The sequence below is a fragment of the Podarcis raffonei genome, chromosome 4 (assembly GCF_027172205.1).
Source record: "Podarcis raffonei isolate rPodRaf1 chromosome 4, rPodRaf1.pri, whole genome shotgun sequence".
NCBI classification, from domain to species: Eukaryota; Metazoa; Chordata; class Lepidosauria; order Squamata; family Lacertidae; genus Podarcis; species Podarcis raffonei.
Window position 1 is genome coordinate 405,471 of NC_070605.1, and position 22,208 is coordinate 427,678.

Here is a 22,208-nt window from a genome sequence, read left to right on the forward strand (position 1 = left end):
TTTGTGGTATGACAAGGTTAAAGCACATAAAGCATTTAAAAACCATATCGTCAGGAGAGCATTGTTCAATGTTTGGATAAGATACAAAGATTTACTGGAAAATAAAACCCCAAGGTGGTTGTCGCCAATGGAAGCGAAAGCTCAGAAAAAGCTCAATATGGAGGCCAAATGGCTGAAATATTGGGAGATTTTGGAACAAGAAGGAGATAGATGGAAACTTCAGAGATTTGAGAAATTAAAAAATAAAGTGCGAGACTGGTTACATTATTTTCAGATAATGGAGGCTTTTAATTTTGACAAGAAAATTGGCTTCCAGGTGGAAAAATCAAAATTAGAAACAGAACTGTTAGAACCCAAAACTAAGATTATGTCAAAGATGTATAACTTGCTGTTGAAATGGAATACTCAGGATGAAACGGTGAAATCTGCTATGATTAAATGGGCACAAGATGTTGGACATAACATTATGTTTGCTGACTGGGAACAGTTGTGGACCACAGGTATGAAATTTATGGCATGTAATGCCTTAAGAGAAAATATTATGAAAATGATATACAGGTGGTACATGACCCTAGTCAGGCTTGCAAAAATATATCATTTGCCCGATAATAAATGTTGGAAATGCAAAGAAAATGAAGGTACATTCTTTCACCTTTGGTGGACGTGCCCAAAGATTAAGGCTTTCTGGGAGATGATCTATAATGAATTGAAAAAGGTATTTAAATATACCTTTGTGAAGAAATCAGAGGCCTTTCTCCTGGGCATGGTCGGCCAATTGGTGTTAAAAAAGGATAGAACTTTCTTTATGTACGCTACAACAGCAGCAAGAATACACATCGCAAAGTATTGGAAGACGCAAGATCTACCCACTCTGGAAGAATGGCAAACGAAGTTGATTGACTTTATGGGATTGGCAGAAATGACTGGCAGAATCCATGACCAGGGAAAAGAGTCGGCAGAAGAAGAATGGAAGAAATTCAAGGACTATTTACAAAAATATTGCAATATTAATGAATGTTGAATGATGCAGGATTGAAATTAATTGGTTTCTAGCTGTAATGGCACACAAGACTATGAAAAAATGGTCCCTTTTTTCTTTGTATATAACTAAGTGTTTAAGTTACAATAATATAAGAAGATGGATAGAAAATAAGGGGTTTAATTGTAATGCTGGGAGATAAGGATTTGCTGGATAAACAATTCGAAATAGAATACAAGAAGGGGAGGTATGAGGAGGTCAGTGAAATATGTTATTGAAAAATAAGCTTTGAACTTCATGTGTTTTTATTATTTTTTCTTTTTAATCTTTTTTTGGTGTTTTTATAAAATGGAAAATGCTAATAAATATCTTATAAAAAACACACACAAAAAACCAGAATGCAGCAGCCAGACTGGTGACTGGGAGCGGCCGCCGAGACCATATAACACTGGTCTTGAAAGACCTACATTGGCTCCCAGTACGTTTCCGAGCACAATTCAAAGTGTTGGTGCTGACCTTTAAAACCCTAAAGGGCCTCGGTCCAGTATACCTGAAGGAGCGTCTCCACCCCCATCATTCTGCCCGGACACTGAGGTCCAGCTCCGAGGGCCTTCTGGCGGTTCCTTCACTGCGAGAAGCCAAGTTACAGGGAACCAGGCAGAGGGCCTTCTCAGTAGTGGTGCCCTCCCTGTGGAACGCCCTCCCACCAGATGTCAAAGAGAACAACAACTACCAGACTTTTAGAAGACATCTGAAGGCAGCCCTGTTTAGGGAAGTTTTTAATGTTTGATGTATCACAGTATTTTAATATTCTTTTGGAAGCCGCCCAGAGTGGCTGGGGAAACCCAGCCAGATGGGCGGGGTATAAATCATAAATTATTATTATTAATTATTATTATTATTATTATTATTATTATTATTATTATTATTATACCAGTGGACTGCCGTCTGTCCAGATTTTAATTTGTTTTGAACTAATTTTAAGAAGTATTTTAATTAATCAATTGCCTGTTCTTATGTTCTTTGTATACTGTGTTAGATTTATGATGTTAGCCGCCAAAAGATTGGCTCCGGCCAGGGATGGTGGAGAACAAATTAAAAATTATTATTATTATTAGGGGCTCCAAAGAGGATGGAGAACATCCCATAATGCTCTGCTGATGGCCCATCCTTTTTCTGGGAAGGCATCCATGGAATGAGATCTCACACCATTAAAGTTTTTTACTTTTCCATTATCTTTCTGCTATTTCTTGTCATTCATTTTCTGTTTTGAATCCTTGTTTCTTTTTCAGGAAAAGGATCGTTTTGCAGAAATGGACCTGGATTCCTGTGAGGCAGAGAGGCCTCCGCTGGACACCAGAGAGAGGCCACTGGGTAAGGAGAAAGGCGGTTTTTCTCCATTTGGTCTCATTCTGTTGGTTTCCCATATAATCTCTGGGTTCTTTTCATCAAGTTTTTTTTGGGGGGGGGAGTTGGGAGGAAGGGTCCAGCGGAGGGGAGATGTATTTTTGCACAACTAACATATGAAATGGGCACAAATGTCCAAATGCACTCAGCAGGTAAGGCTTTCTGAAAGGGCCATCTGTAGATAGAGATGCCCTGTTTCACCTGTGAGAGACATGGGCACGCCTGGCATCTTGCTTACCTGTTTTCTCTTTCAGGAGACAGAATGATGGTGGCAAGACCTCCTGATCCATCTTTTCATGGGGGCAGAAGGGAAGCAGCGGCTGTGGAACCAGATCAGGTCAGGGGAAGCTGCCTTGTGGGGACAGAGGCTGAGGGATGGAGCAATATCATGGACTGGTTGGGCACAGAGGAATGGTGGGAGGAAGCAGCCGGGGAACCAGGAAGGGAAGACGGCTCAGAGCCGAAGGAGTGGAGGTGGAGGAAGGATGAGCGGTCAGATGGAGAAGAGGGAGAAGCCTGGGAAGAGGAGGTGTCAGAAACTGATATGGTAACACGGCTTAGTGAGCTGGGAGACTCTGTGGCAGAATGCAGTGCAGAATCAGAGGCAGAAGAGGAAGGAGGCAAGTGGGAGAGGAAGGTTGAGAGGCAGAGGTGAGTCAGTAGAAGGAGGAGCCACCGGGGGCTCCCTCTCCTTCTGCCAGAAGCCCCCCTCCCTGCTTGTCTCTCAGAGCCAGGAGACGTCTGACAATGGAGGAGCAAAGGCAGGCTGCACACTTGCGCACTGTTGCATCGCTTGCTAGAAACCCCAGAGAGGAGGGGACTTGGAAAGCTGTGGGGAGCTGGGGGCCTTCTCTTTTGGCAGCTGATTTCATGGAGGAAGACCCTGTCATGGAATTCTACTCAGTATTGATCCAGGCAGAACTCCAATGTATAGTTACCAGAGTGAAAACGTAAAGACGTTGCAGGATTCCCCAAAATAGACCAGAGGCAATTGTATTTCATGCAGCAGAGCTTTACTGCTACTGAAGACAAATGAGCATAATGGTCCCACATCCAAAACATTCAGGATTGGCCCTGTCCATAAGAAATCCAGTTGCAGCAGACTTAACTGACATTTCCCACAACTTATAATAAGTTTAAACCTCAACACTCAGCATGCTATGTACAGAACACCAGAAGGAAGAGAGAGAGAGAGAGAGAGAGAGAGAGAGAGAGAGAGAGAAACCCAGGCTCCTTCTGGCCTCTTATAGTCAGCATGACCTTGACAGAAGACATAACAGAACCACTTTAACCCAGCTGTACTCAGGCTGTGAGGCCTGGGTCCTTGTGCCAAAGGCCAAGCACAGAAAGGGTGGCCCTAGGTCCCAAAAGATGATTTTCTGTGGGTATGAGCCAGGAACCAAGGGGTGGAGATTTGCCTATCCAACAGGCAATCAGTCCAGGATTCTGCTCAGCAGCAGTGCTGAGTTCTGTGAGTAGAATGGATGGACATGCATACATGGGAACCCTGATGTTCTTTCAGAGAGTCTGCTTGACTCTGCTGATGAGGAAGAGGTAGAGGTTGAACCTGCTGCTGAGGCACAGAGTCCTGACCCAGAGCAGGTAGAGGGAAGAACTTCTCCTAAAGCTGTGAAGCTTGAGCATAGAAGTGCTCCTTCCTCACCCACAGGTTCAGCTGAGAAGCCTAAATGGCGCAGTAAGTCAGAGGGGGAGCTCTCGGAGGCCAAGGATGTTCTAGCTGGTCGTAGTGGGTCTGAGGGGGTACCTGAAACTGGGTTGAGATGTTCAGCTCGCACAACGAAAGGTAAACCTCCTGACAGGTTTGCAGTCACAAGTGTGTGGGTTGGCATGGCACAGTGTGAAGCCGAGAGTTTTGAGGATGTTCAGAAACTGCCTCAGGAAGAAGCCAGGAAATGGCACGAGGCAATGCAGAAGGAGATGAGCTCAATGGAGTCTCTAGGTGTGTTCTCCCTCACAACGTTGCCAGTGGGCAAACAGGCCATGAGCAGCCGCTGGGTTTACCGTCTTAAACCTACAGCAACAGGCTAGGCCAGTAGCCAGAGGGTTCACGCAGCAAAAGGGGCTGCATTATACTGAGGTATATGCTCCCACTTCCAGAAGTGAAACTCTGCACATGCTCTTAGCGATTGCTGCACAAAGAGTTTTTCAGGTGCATTACTTTGATGTGGATGTGGCCTATTTGAACTCTGGGCTCCAGGAGGATCTGTACATGCTTCCTCCTCCAGCGTTTGAGGGCAATGAGCCGAATACTGTATGGAAGTTTCACAAGTCCATTTATGGCTTAAAGCAATCGGCCAGAAATTGAAACTTGTACCTGATTGAAGCCTTAGAGAAGCTAGGTTTCAGGAAGAGTTTTGCTGACAGCTGCCTGTACCTTAAAGGGTCAGGAGTCACAGGAAATGGTGTTGATCTTTGTTGATGACATCATTCACATCTCGGGCAAACAAACAGGTGCAGAAGTTTGCCAAAGAGCTTGGAAAACGGTTTCAGCTCAAGAACCTGGGTGCAGTAAGGATCTACTTAGCTGTTCAGATAGACAGGACTGAAGATGGAAGCTTCTTGCTCAGTCAGAAAGGCAAGATTGAGCAGTTGCTTGAGAAGTTCAGAATGTCTGATTGTGCAGGGGTTAGGGCACCCATGGAGACAAGCTATGTGGAAGACAGTTGGCTAGCAGAACGCGTTGAGTGCGAGAATGCTGAGCTCTTCCAGTCCGCTCTGGGTAGTCTGTTGGATCTGTCCCAATGGAGCAGGCCGGACATTGCTTTTGCTACCAATCTGCTCAGTAGGGAAGCATCAAAGCCCAGTGTAAATGCCTGGCATGGTATCAAGCGGGTGCTGCGTTACCTGCAGGATACCAAGGACTTCAGTCTCAAGCTGTCAGCTGCAGGTGAGACGGCGCTTACTTGCTGGGCAGATAGCGACGGGGCGAATCTGGATGACAGGAAGTCTGTATCTGGGATAGTAATAAACCTTGGGGAATCTCTAGTTGGGTGGAAGTCCCAGAAGCAAAGTCTCATTGCGCTGTCCTCTACTGAGGCTGAGTTCATTGCACTGTCGGAATTGTGCAGGGAACTGGAGTTCTATAGATGCCTGGTGCAAGAGATCTATGGGGATCATTGCCTGCCCATCACTGTTTGGGAAGACAATCAACTCTGTCTGAAGTTGGCAGAATCTGGGCAGTTGAAGGCCAGAACCAAGTATCTAGACATACGTTTCCAGAATGCGTGTCAAAGTGTCAATCCCATTCAGGCCCATTCAGAACCAGGGAGTCCCCCACACCTGCCCACCCTCTGTCCCCCAAAAGAGTACTTTCTGTCTTGTCAGGATTCGACCTCAATCTGTTATAAAAGAGCATTGTGTAGCAGATCATATTGATCCTGTCTCAGAGGAGGACATTTCCCTTTTCTTTTAGGGTCCAGTGTGCTTTGAAGATGTCGCTGTTCGTTTCACAGATGAGGAGTGGGCGTTGCTGGATCCTGACCAGAGAGCTCTGCATAAGGACGTCATGGAGGAGAATCATGGGATTGTGGCCTCTCTTGGTAAGGCTCCCTGTGGGATCCTCCTATCTGCCTGGAAATTCAAAAAATACCTCTATGTAACAAACCTCATACATTTCCACAGAGCTCAACAGCGCCCAATACAACACCTGGGAACCTAACACCCCCACAAGAAACCTTGAACAGCAAATTCCAGTTTTTTCTGTGAACCATCTTCCTCCAGTTCTGCCTTTTTATACCATGGTTGGGCTTGTCTGAACTGCCCAGGCATCTTAAATGTCAGCTTCAGTGTTGGTATCTGAAGAAGTGTGCATGCACACGAAAGCTCATACTAATAACAAACTCAGTTGGTCTCTAAGGTGCTACTGGAAGGAATGTTTTTTATTTAGCTTCAGAGTTGTGCGGAAAGATAAGTAGCTTCTGTCAAGTTTTCTGTTTTTGTTTTTGCTGCTGTCAGTCTTGGGTTGACCAGAGAGACGACTGACATTGGAGATGGAGGGGATGCCATGACTGGGCCAAACAAAATCCATCCCAGAGAAGAGCCAGGCTTATTGAATCTCAGGTAGTAGTAGCAGTGATAATAATAATAATAATAATAATAATAATAATAATAATAATAATAGTAATAGTAATTTTTATTTATACTCTGCCCACCTGGCTGGGCTGCCCCAGCTGCTCTGGGCGGCTTCCAACACTTATAAAAACCAGAAACATTAATCATAACAATCTGTCCCTATATAAAAAGTACATTAACTTTAAAATGAACAACTTACACTAGTGGCCAAAATTGTGGAAACCTTTTGGAGAAAGTGTATTTCAGAGCTCTGATACCTCACAACACCACTTTTTTTGGAGTAATAGCATAAAACTATATATCAATGGAAAAACATTTTAATGAAGAATGTAATGATTTTCTTCTGTCATGCAGGCACAGTCTCTCCATTCTTCGATCATCACTTGCTCTTGTGCACCTTTAACTGCCTTTAGTAGTCTGATTTTGGAGTGACTGAGTCTCTTATACCTCTTTGTGATGGGATGTTGAGCTGCTTGTGCGTAAAGTTCCTAGTCCCTCAGTGTTTGGCTAAGTCCACAAACCACTGTCTGTAACGGAGCTCCATAAGCATGGCTCCGTCAGTCGCTGGCAGAATCCGACAGTGGGTGTTTACGGAATTTCTTCCAGCATAAAAGCTCCTTAACGGAAACACGTCTTCTGGACTCTCTGCGTGACAGTTTCCGGCGAGGAGTGGGTGTCCCTATAGGAGGTCCTGAAACCTCCCCGCTGTTCTCACTGGAATTGTCTCTGAGCCATCCTTCCGACTCACTTTCCCTTGGAGCTCTTTCTCTCCCCCTGCTGGTTCCCTCCTCCGCTGATAAGTCTCTCTCAACCTCTGGGAGCCCTTGCACCACCGGTTCTTCCGATGACAGTTCCCTGACATCCACCTCCCCTCCAGGGCCCCCTCCACCCCCTCCCCTTCCTTCCTCTGCTGGAGGCGAGGGAGCAAAACCCCTGAAAGAACTTCCCTCATCTTCCGAAGTCTCGAACATTTTCCTCCACCGGTTGCTGTTTCGGGTTTCTAAGTACTCATCCTCATCGGAATCTATTCCTTCTTCCAACTCAGACCCCGTGAATCCTTCCAATTCCTCCTCCTCGTCGGTGGTGCCAAAGTACTCCCTCCGGAACCTCGCTACTGACTGAGGTTTCCTGGGGAACCTTTGATGGAACGCTTCGATCAAGACCTCGTCATTGACTTCCTCTGCCGTTACCCAGGTGTTTTCTGACTCCGGTTCCCCTTCCCATGCTACCAAATACTCCACCTGATTACCCTTCCACCTGGAGTCGGGGATTTCCGCCACATGGTTGCTGCTTTCCCTCTCTTCTAAGACTGGTCCCTGTGGGGAAACCCCTTCATTTTCCCCCCTATACGGTGACAGTAATGACCTGTGGAATACTGGGTGCAGTTTCATGTGGTTCGGTAACCGGAGTCTGAAAGCCACGGGGTTAACCTGTTGAATGACCTCAAATGGTCCCAATCTTTTGGGTCTCAATTTCTTGCAACCCCCCTTGAACGGCAATCCTTGGGTTGACAGCCACACCTGATCCCCCACCCTTATGGTTTCACCTTCCCTTCTGTTCTTGTCTGCCTGCTTCTTATATTGTTCTTTGGCCCTTTCTAAGTTGAGTTGGAGTTGACGATGGATCGCTTCCATTTCTTCTACAAAATGTTCGGCGGCTGGGACGCTCCATCTCTCCCCTCCTCCCCCTGGAAATGCCCTGGGGTGGCACCCATAATTAGCCAAAAAGGGGCTCATCCCGGTGGACACATTCTCCGCATTATTGTAGGCAAATTCCGCCAGCGCCAACTTTTCCACCCAATCGTTCTCTCTGTCATTGACATAACACCTCAGGTATTGTTGGGGGATACCGTTTGCTCTTTCCGCCTGCCCGTTGGTTTCTGGGTGCCGGGCAGTCGAAAAATTGACCTCCACGTGCAGTAAGCTCATGAGCTTCCTCCAGAACCTGGACGTGAATTGTTTGCCCCGGTCTGAGACCACCCTCAAGGGGGCGCCATGCAGTCTAAAAATATGTTCTACAAACAATTTAGCTGTCTCTTCCGCCGTGACTGCATGTGAGCAAGCTACAAAGTGGCCCATCTTAGTTAACAGGTCTACTACGACCAGTATGGCGGTTTTCCCCTTGGATTTCGGCAGATCAGTCATAAAATCTATCGATACCGCCTCCCATGGCCTTTCTGGTGTGGGCAACGGTTCTAATAACCCCGCCGGCGCCCGCCTTTCTCCCTTGGCTCGCTGGCATTGGTCACACCCTCTTACATACTCCCTTACATCTTCCCTCACCCTGGGCCACCAAAATTCCCTGGTAACCAACCACATGGTTTTGTGTTGCCCAAAATGCCCTGCTGTAGGGCTGTCGTGCAGCTGTTTGAGTACTCTCCCTCTCAATTCCCCTTCGGGTATATATAGTGCCCCTTTGTAATACAATGCCCCGTTTCTTTCTTCAAAACCTCCGGAGTTTTCTCCCTCCCTCCTTAGACCTCGGAGCTTATTCTGGGCGTATTCATCATTCTGCGTCTCCTCTACCAGTTCCCTTTGCCCCACCAACGCCGCCCCACACACCCAGCGGTCCTCTGGGATGATATGTCTCTCTTCGGGTGCTCCCTCCCCCTCCAAATACTCTGGTTTGCGTGAGAGAGCGTCCGCCCTGACGTTTTCTGGGCCTGGCACATAGCAAATTTCAAAATAAAATTTGGAGAACTCCTGTGCCCATCTCACTTGCCGTTGGTTGAGCACTCGTGCCGTTTTCCAGTACTCTAAATTCTTGTGGTCCGTGCATACTTGCACCTTGTGTTGTGCACCAATTAGTAAGTGTCTCCATTTCCGGAACGCTTCGTGAATGGCGAGTAGTTCTCGGTCATATACCATGTAGTTCCTCTCGGATTTGTTTAACTTCCGCGAGAAGGCACACGGTCTCCACTCCGACTTATCCTTCCCCGGCTGAAGAAGCACCGCCCCCACCGCCCGGTCTGATGCGTCAGTTTCCACTCTCATGGGTTTTTGTAAATCCACATGCAGGAGCTGTTCTTCCGAAGCGAAGGCCTTTTTCAATTCTTCGAATGCTTGCTCTGCTTCCGCCGTCCAAACAAATTTCTTCTTGCTGCTGAGACAGTCCGTGATGGGAGCCGTTAAGTGGGCAAAGTTCTTGATGAACTTCCGATAAAAGTTCCCAAACCCTAAGAATCTTTGCACATCTTTTTTCGTTTTCGGTGTCTTCCATTCCAGTACCGCCTGGACCTTGCCTGGATCCATGGCTAATCCCTTGTCTGACAAGCGGTACCCCAGGAATTCCACCTCCTTGGTGTGAAACTGACACTTCTCTAATTTCACCCACAGTTGGTTTGCTTGCAGTCGGCTCAACACTTCTCTGACGTCCTTTAAATGCTGCTCCTCATTCTCTGAATAGACTAATACGTCATCTAGGAAGGCCACACAATTCTTGTAGAGCAGAGGTCCCAGGACGTGGTTCATGAACGATTGAAAACATGCTGAGCCTGCTTGTAATCCAAAGGGCATAACGAGATATTCGAAAGCCCCTAGAGGGGTGAACATTGTTGTCTTCCATTCATCCCCCTTCCTTATCCGTATCAGGTTGTATGCCCCCCTTAGGTCCAGTTTAGTGAAAATTTTCCCTTCCTCACCCGGGTCAAAATGTCATCAATCCTGGGCATGGGGAAAGCCACTGGTTCCGACACTGCATTTATGGCCCGGAAGTCCACTACAAGCCTAGGTTTATCCGTGTTTTTTTTTGTCCACAAAAAACACTGTGCTGCCCCCCACCGCTCTGGACTCTCTGATGAAACCTCTCTTCAGGTTTTTGTCAATAAACTCCCTTAACTCCTGCATTTCCCTGTCTGACATGGCATACAGCTTGCCCACAGGGAGCTGGGCCCCAGGGACTAGATTGATCTGGCAGTCAAAGGGTCTATGCGGTGGTAGTTTGTCTGCTTCCCTTTCGCTGAAGACATTGCTCAGGTCAGCGTATTGTTTGGGCACCTTTCCTTTGTCCGTTACTTCTGTTCCTGCTAGAAAGGCCTTTGCCCCTTCCGGAGCCTTGCCCTCTTTGCAATGTTCTAGGCAATGTGCTGACCCAAAGGAGACCACTCTCTGATGCCAGCCCACTAGCGGATCATGCAACGCTAGCCAGCTCATCCCCAAAATAATGGGAGCCCCTCCCAAGGTGGCCACATTGAACGCTATTCTTTCGGTGTGCCTGGCCACCCTCATTACCATTGGGACGGTCTGTAAGCTGACTTCTCCTCCCAACAGCTCTCTCCCATCGATCGTGGTCACCTGCAAGGGGTTGCTTAAAGGGATTGTCTGTATCTGGTGTTCTGCTGCAAACTCCTTGCTCATAAAATTACAGGAGCTGCCTGAGTCCAACAGCGCCCTTATCTTTAAGGGATGTCCGTTTGGCAGCTCTAGCAACACCTCTATCACTAGGGCTGGTCTCGGAGGTTCCGGCGTGGGCACTTTTACTGCTCCTTGGCCTGACTGCTGTGCCCTGAAGGTGGCAGTCAGGCGTTGGCTTTTACTTGGTCCTACCCTTCCTCCTCCTTCCCCCCAACAGCTCCTGCCATCCCTTGCCATTCCTTTCTTTGTGGACAGACTCTGGCAAAATGACCTGGCTGCTGGCAGAGATAACATTTCTTGGGGCTCTTCCCCTCCTTCTTCCGCCCTTCACTGGGATTTGAAACTGCGCGCGCGCGCGCTGTTCCAACTTCCATCGGCTCTCCAGGCGGGAAAGTTGGCTCCGGAATCTCTGGAATGCGGAAATCCCTCCAACGCTCCCCTTTCCCTTCCCGCTTCTCCAAGGCTCTAGCCTCCTGGCGTGCTCCAATGGTCAGCGCTGATTTGGTCAGCTGGTCCATAGACTCCGCCTTGGGTGCCCGGGAAAGTTCATCTTTCACAGCCGAAGAAAGTCCCTCTTCGAAAAGCATTTGAATGGGTTCCGCTGATAGATCCCACCCCAATTTGTGTATCAACATAGTAAACTCAGTCCAGTACTCACGGACAGATCGGCTCCCCTGTTTACAAGCCATCAACTGTCTGCGCACCACTCCCTGTTCAATCTCGCTGGAAAACATCAGGTCCATGGCGCAAAAAAACTTCCGTGCGTCTTTCAAGACTTCATTATGCCCTGCCATCAGGGGTCTAACCCAGTCTCTTGCCCCACCTTCGAGATGGCTAACCACAAACGCCACTCGCGATTCCTCGTCGGGAAAGTAATCAAACTGCAGATTAAGAGCATACTGCATCTCTGTCCTAAAGGCTTGATAGTTCCTGGGATTCCCCCCAAACTTCTGCACCAATCCTGGCATCTTTCTTGCTTGTGGGGGGGCCTTTGCCTTTTCTGCATCCTGAGCCCTCCTCTCCTCGAGCCTCGCCGTTTGCAGCACTAGCTGGACCTCCAACACCCGGTACCTTTCTTCCAGGCTTGGACCCGCTCCAGCTCCTCCTGCTTCTCCGGTTCCGGCTGGGTTGCTCATGATGCCTCTCTGCACAAGCTGCTTTCAGGGACTGTCGGATTGCTGTGATGGGATGTTGAGCTGCTTGTGCGTAAAGTTCCTAGTCCCTCAGTGTTTGGCTAAGTCCACAAACCACTGTCTGTAACGGAGCTCCATAAGCATGGCTCCGTCAGTCGCTGGCAGAATCCGACAGTGGGCGTTTACGGAATTTCTTCCAGCATAAAAGCTCCTTAACGGAAACACGTCTTCTGGACTCTCTGCGTGACAGTTTCCGGCGAGGAGTGGGTGTCCCTATAGGAGGTCCTGAAACCTCCCCGCTGTTCTCGCTGGAATTGTCTCTGAGCCATCCTTCCGACTCACTTTCCCTTGGAGCTCTTTCTCTCCCCCTGCTGGTTCCCTCCTCCGCTGATAAGTCTCTCTCAACCTCTGGGAGCCCTTGCACCACCGGTTCTTCCGATGACAGTTCCCTGACACTCTTCAAAAATATAGTCCAGCTTTGGTTAAGTTTCCCCCAATCTTTCTTCTAATTTCTTCATACCTGTAGCCTTGTTCACTTAATTTTACATCTCTTTCTGGGTAACTAGTCAACTCTTTGTACCATTTTTTTATTTTATTAAGTTTTACAAACTCACCAAATGAAAGAACCAAGAAACCAACCAAATTGATAGCAATCACATAATACCCTGACAAAAGTCAACCTAAGCAAGTTGTGCTTCCCTTTTCTGGTTATATGTCTATAACCTTTGATAGAATACAGATAATTGAACAAATTTGTTGCACTACATTCTTGATTAAATTATCTTTCCATTGCTATATAATATTATGGTATTGCAGTCATACCTCGGGTTGCAGTCGCTTAAGGTTTTGGGGTTGCGCACTGAGCCGAACCTGGAATTACCAGAATGGGTTACTTCCAAGTTTCAGTGCTTGCACATGCGCAGAACCACCAAATTACGACCCACGCATGCGCAGATGCAACGCTGCAGGTTGCGAACGTTGCGGGTTGCAAACATGTCTCCCACAAGGATCATGTTTGCAACCCGAGCATCCACTGTACTCTAAAAGAAGTGGTGTTATGAGCCATCAAACATCTGAAATGCACTTTTTTCTAAAAGGCTTTCACAATTTTACCACTACAGTATATCAAAGAAAGCAACATTTAACAACCCATCAGAATCTAATAATAAATATGTTGGTTAATGACAAACCACAAAGGTAATGAACACACACCCAACTTCCTTGAGTTCTTCTTCATTTGTTCCTGAGGCTCTAATCCCTTTTTGTCTCCATTGCAGATTGTGATGAATTGGAAATCGAGAACAAAGGTGAACAAGACAAAATCCCCAGAGAGGAGAAGCCATGCAAAAATTTGGAGTATGGAGAGAGCTGCAGTCAGAGCTCCCATTCCACTTCCCAACAAAGAATTCTCATAGGAAAGAAACCCTATCAGTGTGTGGAATGTGGAAAGAGCTTCATTAAGAGCTCCAATCTCACTTGCCATCAGAGAATTCATACAGGGGAGAAACCCTATCAATGTGTGGAATGTGGAAAGAACTTCAGTCAGAGCCACCATCTCAGTAACCATCAGAGAATTCATACAGGGGAGAAACCCTATCAGTGTGTGGAATGTGGAAAGAGCTTCAGTCAGAGCTCCAGTCTCACTTCCCATCAGATAATTCATACAGGGGAGAAACCCTATCAGTGCATGGAATGTGGAAAGAGCTTCACTGATAGATCCTCTCTCGCTTCCCATCGAAGAATTCATACAGGGGAGAAACCCTATCAGTGCATGGAATGTGGAAAGAGCTTCAGTCAGAGCTCATCTCTCACTTCCCATCAGAGAATTCATACAGGGGAGAAACCCTATCATTGTGTGGAATGTGGAAAGAACTTCACTAATGACTCCTCTCTCACTTCCCATCAGAGAATTCATACAGGGGAGAAACCGTATCAGTGCATGGAATGTGGAAAGAGCTTCAGTCATAAGAGTGATCTCACTTCCCATCGAAGAATTCATACAGGGGAGAAACCCTATCAGTGTGTGGAATGTGGAAAGAGCTTCACTACTAGATCCTCTCTCACTTCCCATCAGAAAATTCATACAGGGGAGAAACCATATCAGTGCATGGAATGTGGAAAGAGCTTCAGGAAGAGATCCTCTCTCACTTCCCATCAGAAAATTCATGCAGGGGAGAAACCCTATCAGTGTGTGGAATGCGGAAAGAGCTTCACTGATAGATCCTCTCTCACTTCCCATCAGAGAATTCATACAGGGGAGAAACCATATCAGTGTGTGGAATGTGGAAAGATATTCAGTCGCAACTCCTTTCTCACTTCCCATCAAAGAATTCATACAAAGGTCGGAAAAATCTTTCATTCTGTAGCTTTAGGAGCCATGCAAATCCGCACCTTTTTAACCAGGCCTTTGGCTGATTGACATCTAAGGCCCTTTTAAGATGTGGTGGGGAGTTGAGTTACTGATGTGTATTTTGTGTTTTTATGTTGTTTTTATGTTGTAACTGTCCTGAGACATGTGGGAACAGGAGTCAGCACTTAGAGACCAAGGGGTTTTTGCCCCCCAGTGATATATTTGAGGGGGCCACCCCCCAGTTGATAGGCATTGCCATTCCAATGGCCTGCATGCATCATGTGATTGATTGTGCAAGTAGGGCCTTACCTGGCCCCTTCCTCCAATATTTTATGCAAGTTGGCACCACTGGGTTGGGTGGTATATAAATTAAATAAATACATTAATCGCCTTCCTTTGCACATGTTCCAGCTTGCCAATATCCTTATTTATTATCATTTTTAATATTTATGTGTCTTTCATCTGAAGATTTCACAACAGAAACATACAGGATAAAAGCATGGCTTTCTCAAAAACAAGAAAAGCCAGAGAAATCTCTCCTCCCCTTTTTTTGGATGGAGTTACAAACTTTGTTGATCAGGGAACAGCTGTGGAAATAGTGCATCTTGATTTCAGTAAGGCTTTTGACAAAGTACCCCATAATATTTTTGCCTTTAAGCTTCTAAAATGTGGGCTGAATGAGGAAACTGTTAGGTGGACTTGACTAACCGAACCCAAAAAGTCCTCCTCCATGGTTCCTCATCATCCTGGGGAAAAGTGACAAGAGGGGTGCTGCAGGGTTCTGTCCTGGGCCCCTTGTTGTTCAACGTCTTTATGAATGAGTTGGATGAAGGAACTGAGGGGGTGCTCATCCCATTTGCCGATGACACCAAACGGGGAGCGGAGGCCAATGTGGCAGAAGGCAGAATGAAGCAACCAGAAGTCACCTCAACCCGATGGACTGGTGACCCCCTCCTCCTTTTCCTCTCCCCCCAAGCCATCAATATTCCCCCCAGCCTCACACCTCCACAGAGATCCCCACCCAACACCAGTCCAGGTGACATAAAAAGACACTCCCCATTACCCAACAATCTACAACTCACTCTCAGCACCCCTCCCCACGCCTTACTAAGTAAAATAATTCCCCTTGTTGCAAGGATTTTTAAGGTACCAGTGAGCCACTCAAATTGTGTCCCAGAATTGACAGACGCAGCACTGGAGAAAAAGAAAGTGATATTTATTGCTGAGCAATAAGTGACCCAGTGGAATCCTTTCCCAAAGACTGGGCCCCGGGCTCCAGCGCCCTGAGGCTTTATACCTGAGTACATACATGACATAATCGGATACAATCGCACACGGCAGCAAAAAGAAGACCAATGAGAGCATTCAAGCCTTGCCCCCTGATCATGTAAAGAGTTCCCTCCCAACTTCTGCTTTTTCAGTCTGAACATGCATTTAACCTTTCCCCTGATTTATGGTAAGGAGGAAGAAAAAGGAACTTCGGCCCTTACGCTCCTACGCGGCCATCTGCTATACCGGGACATTCTGCGGTTAGCATCTTCCTGTTTGAGCTACTCGGGACCCTGTCTGGACAGGGGGGAAAGTGCCAGCACAGCAGATTTATTGCTTCCTCCTTATGTTAGCGAGACATTGAGAAGAACAAGGGAAGCGAACTGGGGCAGAGTTCATTTCGGATTTTTTCGATCTAAGCAATTTGCTATAAGCTTTTGCAGAAGCCGTCATAATTCAAACATGGATTATATAAAAATCATTATAAGGATATATGGTTATATGGCTAACTGATTATATGAAAAGCATAAGGGTGAAATTCCTCCAGGTGGTCCTGCTTCACCCTAACCTCAATAAAACAATCCACAAACAGGCTGAAATCTGACAAACAAGCAGCACATTGGGGCTGCCAGAGCATATCAACACCCTCATCTCTACCCAACATACCAGTGATGTTAATAACATTAGCAACATTGCTTATGGACCCTATATCCAAGATAGGCGTCTCAAAGACGGTTGGAGGATGGATGGCGGCCAACAGATTGAGGTTGAATCCTGACAAGACAGAAGTACTGTTTTGGGGGGACAGGAGGCGGGCAGGTGTGGAGGACTCCCTGGTCCTGAATGGGGTAACTGTGCCCCTGAAGGACCAGGTGCACAGCCTGGTAGTCATTTTGGACTCACAGCTGTCCATGGAGGCGCAGGTCAATTTGTGTCCAGGGCAGCTGTTTACCAGCTCCATCTAGTACGCAGGCTGAGACCCTACCTGCCCACGGACTGTCTCGCCAGAGTGGTGCATGCTCTGGCTATCTCCTGCTTGGACTACTGCAATATGCTCTACGTGGGGCTATCTTTGAAGCTGACCCGGAAACTACAACTAATCCAGAATGCGGCAGCTAGACTGGTGATTGGGAGCGGCTGCCGAGACCATGTAACACCGGTCTTGAAAGACCTACATTGGCTCTCAGTGTGTTTCCGAGCACAATTCAAAGTGTTGGTGCTGACCTTTAAAGCTCTAAACTGCCTCGGTCTAGTATATCTGAAGGAACGTCTCCACCCCCGTTGTTCTGCCTGGACACTGGGATCCAGCTCCGAGGGCCTTCTGGCGGTTCCCTCATTGCGAGAAGCCCAGTTACAGGGAACCAGGCAGAGGGCCTTCTCGGTAGTGGCGCCCGCCCTGTGGAACGCCCTCCCACCAAATGTCAAAGACATCTGAAGGCAGCCCTGTTTAGGGAAGCTTTTAATGTTTGATGCATTATGATATTTTAATATTTTGTTGGAAGCCACCCAAAGTGGCTGGGGAAGCCCAGCCAGATGGGCGGGGTATAAATAATAAATTATTATTATTATTAAGACACTTAACACCGTTTCACTGACCACTTCCTATCGCAAACAACAGGGAGGATGGCCTGACCTTGAACAAAGAACTCCATGCCAGCTGAGACCTAGGACCAACTGGCTAAATGCCAGATGGCCCATGATACCCCAAATAAACACCTATATGACTACATAGGGGATACTTTCTGCAACCCACCCCCCACTCTTTTACCCAAATCTTATTTTAACCTCTAGGTCAGCGCAATTTCACTGGTTTGATAGACAATGTCAGGGAACTGACATCGGAGCCAGGAGTGGAGGCAAGGCTCCCAAGCGATGCCGGAGAAGGGCCCAGCAGGGAGTGAGGGAACTCATCGGCTGGGGAAGGAAATCAGCGTAACACCAGGGATAAAGGGGGGCGGATGGGGGAATCGGCGAAGGGACTCCAGGACTCTTTGCCGGAGACCAGCGGGGAAAGCACAGGTCCTCCGCTACCCACACCCACCCTGCGCAGAAGACTTCAGCGCAGGGAAAGTAGGCGTAGACTTGGCGTCAAAGAACTTCTTTGCTGGAAGAAGTTCAAGAAACGCCCACTGACGGATTCTGCTAGCGACTGAAACAGCCACAAAGTGAAGGGCTGTCCAGCCAGGAAAAGGTTTAACCAGGCAACCTAGCCAGGAGTGGCGGCAACTTACGCATGAGCAACCCCATATAACCCTTACAGCAATCCATCAGTCACTGACGTTGCTTGTGCACAGCGACAGGCAGGCAGCACCATGAGCCAAACCGGAGGAGCCGGCGCCACAGAGCAAGCAGCTGGAGTGCAAAATCTGGTGGAGAGGAACCGAGATTTGGAACAGCATGTGGCTCTGCTGATGGCGCGGCTAGACGAAAGGCGGACTCAGGATGCACAGGTCAGACCCACCCCCGTCGCAAGGAAGGTACCGGGACTGGTACACAAGTTTGAGGGGAAGCCCCAAGACTATACTGCGTTCCGAACGGAAATAGAGTACGCTTTGGAACTGCAGCATAATGACTTTGCTGATGATGGGGAAAGGGTGGCCTATATTGTCGGGCATCTACAGGATGGGGCCCGGGAATGGATCAGGCCCCTAATGGCGACGCAAAATGCTGCCTTGAAGGACCTTAGGAAATTCTTCGGAGCGATGGATGCAATGTATTCCAGTGAAGTGGAGCAAAATGTGACTCGACGGGAATTGATGGGGTGCAAGCAGGGGAGCCAATCAGTTAGAGACTACTGGTCGCGTTTTGCGATGCTGATCCACCGGCTCGGGTGGGATCTGGACTCGGAACCCATTCAAATGTTGTTTGAGGAGGGGTTGTCCCCAACGGTGAAGGACGAGCTTTCCCACGCGCCCCGCCCGCAGTCGATGGATCAGCTGACCAAGGCTGTGCTTGCGATTGGAGTAAGACAGGAAGCGCGGGCTCAGGAGAAGCGCGAAGGGAGAGGGGAACGTTGCCATGACTACCACATTCCTGAAATGCCGAGGCAGCCTTCCTAGCCGGCTGAGCCAATGGAAATAGATGGCGCGCGCGAGAGAGAGGTTTCAAACTCCAGCGAAGGTCGCAAGAAGGAGGGAAAGGATTGGAAAACCACCAAGAAGTGTTTCCTCTGCCAACGGCCAGGACATTTTGCCAGGGTCTGCCCTCAAAGAAAGGCCTGGCAAAGGATGGTGGGAGCCGCTGGCTGTGAGGAGGAGGGGGAAAAGGGTCAGGCGCAGGGAAACGCCAACGCTTGGCTGCCAATCAGCGGGCACAGCAGCCAGGCCAGCAACCAATAGAAGTGCCCCAGCCAGACCCCCCCAAGGCAGCTATAGCCATAGAAGTGGTGCTAGAACTCCCGAATGGGCACCCAGTCAAGGTGAAGGGGCAGCTGGATTCAGGCAGCTCCTGCAATTTCTTCAGCAAAGACTTTGCTCTGGAGCACCAACTCCACCTGCTGCCCCTGGATTTTCCCTTGCAAGTGACAACCATCGATGGCAGGGAACTTCTGGGAGGGGAAGTGACACACCAGACCCCGCCAATGAGAATGAGGGTTTCCAGGCACACGGAGACCATTGCCTTTCACGTAGCCACACTGGCAGGACCCCCAATAATATTAGGGATGAGCTGGCTGGCACTACATGATCCAGTAGTGGCATGGCATCAGCGGACGGCCACCTTTGGGTCAGCTCACTGCTTGGAACACTGTCTAGGGGGGGGAAACCCAAGGATGACCGTGGCCAGGGTGGCTGGGATGGCTGTGGAGCCAAAAGGGAAGGTGCCACCACAATATGCTGACCTGCAGGAGGTCTTCAGCGAGAAGGAGGCGGATAGACTACCCCCCCATAGGCCCTTTGACTGCCAAATCAACTTACTCCCAGGGGCTCAGCTGCCGGTGGGTAAACTGTATGCCATGTCGGACCGGGAAATGCAGGAGTTGCGGGAATTTATTGACAAGAACCTGAAAAGAGGTTTCATAAGAGAATCAAAGGCGGTGGGGGGCAGTCCGGTGTTCTTTGTGGACAAAAAAGATACTAATCAGCCCAGGCTCATTGTGGACTACCGGGCCGTCAACCTGGTGTCAGAACCCGTGACCTTCCCAATGCCCAGGATTGACAACATTTTAACACGGGTGAGGCAGGGGAAAATTTTTACCAAGCTGGACCTCAGGGGAGCGTACAATTTGATTAGGATGAGGGAGGGGGACGAATGGAAAACCACCATGTTCGCCCCCCGGGGGCCTTTGAGTACTTAGTTATGCCATTTGGATTACAGTCGGGCTCCGACTGTTTTCAAGCTTTCATGCACCACGTGTTGGGGTCCCTGCTGTGCAAGAACTGCGTAGCCTTTTTGGACGACGTCTTAATGTATTTGGACAATGAGAAGCAACATGTCAAAGACGTCAGGGAAGTGCTAAAGAGACTGCAGAAGCACCAGTTGTGGGTCAAGCTGGAAAAATGCCAATTTCACGCCAGAGAGGTCGAGTTTCTGGGGTACAAGTTGTCAGACAAGGGCCTAGCTATGGACCCAAGCAAGGTGCAGGCGGTGCTGGAATGGAAGGCCCCCAAAACCCGGAAGGACGTGCAGAGGTTCCTAGGGTTCAGCAACTTCTACCGGAAGTTCATCAAGAACTTCGCCCACTTGACAGCGCCCATCACAGATTGTCTCAGTAGCAAAAAGAAGTTCGTCTGGACAGAAAGTGCCCAGCAATCCTTTGAAAGGCTGAAGAAGGCGTTCGCTTTGGAAGAGCAGCTCCTGCACGTTGATCTGCAGAAGCCAATGAGGCTGGAGACCGATGCATCAGACCGGGCCATCGGAGCGGTACTGTTGCAGGCAGGGGCCCAGCAGAGCTGGAGGCCGTGCGCCTTTTTCTCGAGGAAGCTGAGCAAGTCGGAGCAAAACTACACGGCGTATGACCGCGAACTGCTTGCAGTTTATGCAGCATTTCGACGATGGAGACATCTGCTAATAGGGGCGCAGCACAAGATCCAGGTGTGTACGGATCACAAGAACTTGGAATACTGGAGGACTGCACGAGTACTCAACCAGAGACAGATTCGATGGGCACAGGAGTTCTCCAAGTTTTCCTTCAAGATCCGGTACGTGCCGGGAGAGGAAAACATAAGAGCAGATGCTCTCTCCCGGAAGCCAGAGTACATGGAAGGAGAGGGACCGCCGGAAGTCAGACACGTGTTCCCCGAGAACCGATGGGTGTGGGGGGGGAGTGTTGGTTGGGAAACGAGAACTAGCCGGGCTTACTAGAAACGACGAATTCGCTCAAACAAAAATCAGGGAACTCCGAGACGGAAGGGAAAACCATGGAGGGTTTGAGGAAAAGGAAGGGGTACTGTACTACAAGGGAGCGCTGTACGTACCGGGGGAGACCTTGAGGGGAAGGGTACTCAAACAACTCCACGACAACCCAACAGCGGGGCATTTTGGTCAACACAAAACCATGTTGCTTGTCACCAGGCAGGTCTGGTGGCCAAGGGTAAGGGAAGATGTACGGGAATATGTACGGGGGTGCGACCGCTGCCAGAGGGCAAAGGGGGAGAGGGCTGCATCCGCAGGGTTACTGGAACCCTTACCCACGCCGGGAAGACCCTGGGAGGTGGTATCCATAGATTTTATGACAGATTTGCCCAAGTCAAGGGGGAAGACAGCAGTCATGGTAGTAGTCGATCGGCTAACAAAAATGTGCCATTTCATAGCTTGCTCGCATGCGGTAACGGCAGAGGAAACAGCCAGGTTGTTTGTAGATCACATCTTCAGGCTGCATGGGGCTCCCTCGAGGGTCATCTCGGATCACGGGAAACAATTTACTTCCCGGTTCTGGAGGAGGCTCATGAGCTTGCTGCAGGTTGAGGTGGGCTTCTCGACGGCGAGACACCCGGAACCAACGGGCAAGCAGAAAGAGCAAACAGTATACTCCAGCAATACCTACGCTGCTACGTCAGCGAGAGACAGAACGATTGGGTAGAGAAACTAGCGCTGGCCGAATTAGCGTACAATAACGCTGAACATGTGTCCACGGGAATGAGCCCGTTCATGGCCAATTATGGGTGTCACCCCAGGGCCTTCCCGGGGAGGGGGGAGGAAGGGTGGAGCGTACCTGCGGCAGAGCAGTTTGTGGAAGAAATGGAGGCCTTGCACCAGCAACTTAAGATGAACTTGGAACGGGCCAAGGAAATGTACAAGAGGCAGGCAGACAAGCACCGTTGGGAAGGGGAGACCATATGGGTGGGAGACCGGGTGTGGTTGTCAACCCAAGGGTTACCTTTTAAGGGAGGGTGCAAGAAGTTGCGGCCAAGGCGGCTGGGACCTTTTGAGGTAACACAGCAGGTGAACCCCGTGGCATTCCAGCTCAAGTTGCCTGACAGCATGAAGATACACCCGGTGTTTCATAGGTCCCTCCTCTCACCATACAGGGAGGGGCGGGAATTTCCGGGGCGAGAGGGGGAAGTCACCACACACCCGCAGGTAGAGGAGAGGGAACACCACAACCAAGCCACGGAAATACTCGATTCAAGGTGGCGAGGGCGCCAGGTGCAGTACTTGGTAGCTTGGGAGGGAGAACCCGAGTCAGA

General features: G+C 48.9%; 1 protein-coding gene across 2 annotated transcripts in view; it reads left to right on the forward strand.

The window, feature by feature from the left end:
* LOC128412042 (zinc finger protein 883-like) overlaps nt 1-22,208 on the forward strand; it is a 90,374-nt gene that overhangs the window by 27,595 nt on the left and 40,571 nt on the right. Inside the window, exons 2-5 of one of the 2 annotated variants that reach the window (XM_053384869.1) lie at nt 2,272-2,353; nt 2,641-2,723; nt 5,820-5,946; nt 13,241-14,704. In XM_053384869.1, the coding sequence (XP_053240844.1) occupies nt 2,272-2,353; nt 2,641-2,723; nt 5,820-5,946; nt 13,241-14,382 (1,434 nt within the window). In that variant the 3' untranslated portion in view covers nt 14,383-14,704. Of the gene's footprint in view, nt 1-2,271; nt 2,354-2,640; nt 2,724-5,819; nt 5,947-13,240; nt 14,705-22,208 lie in introns of those variants that run through there. The other variant, XM_053384868.1, reaches the window with a different exon arrangement.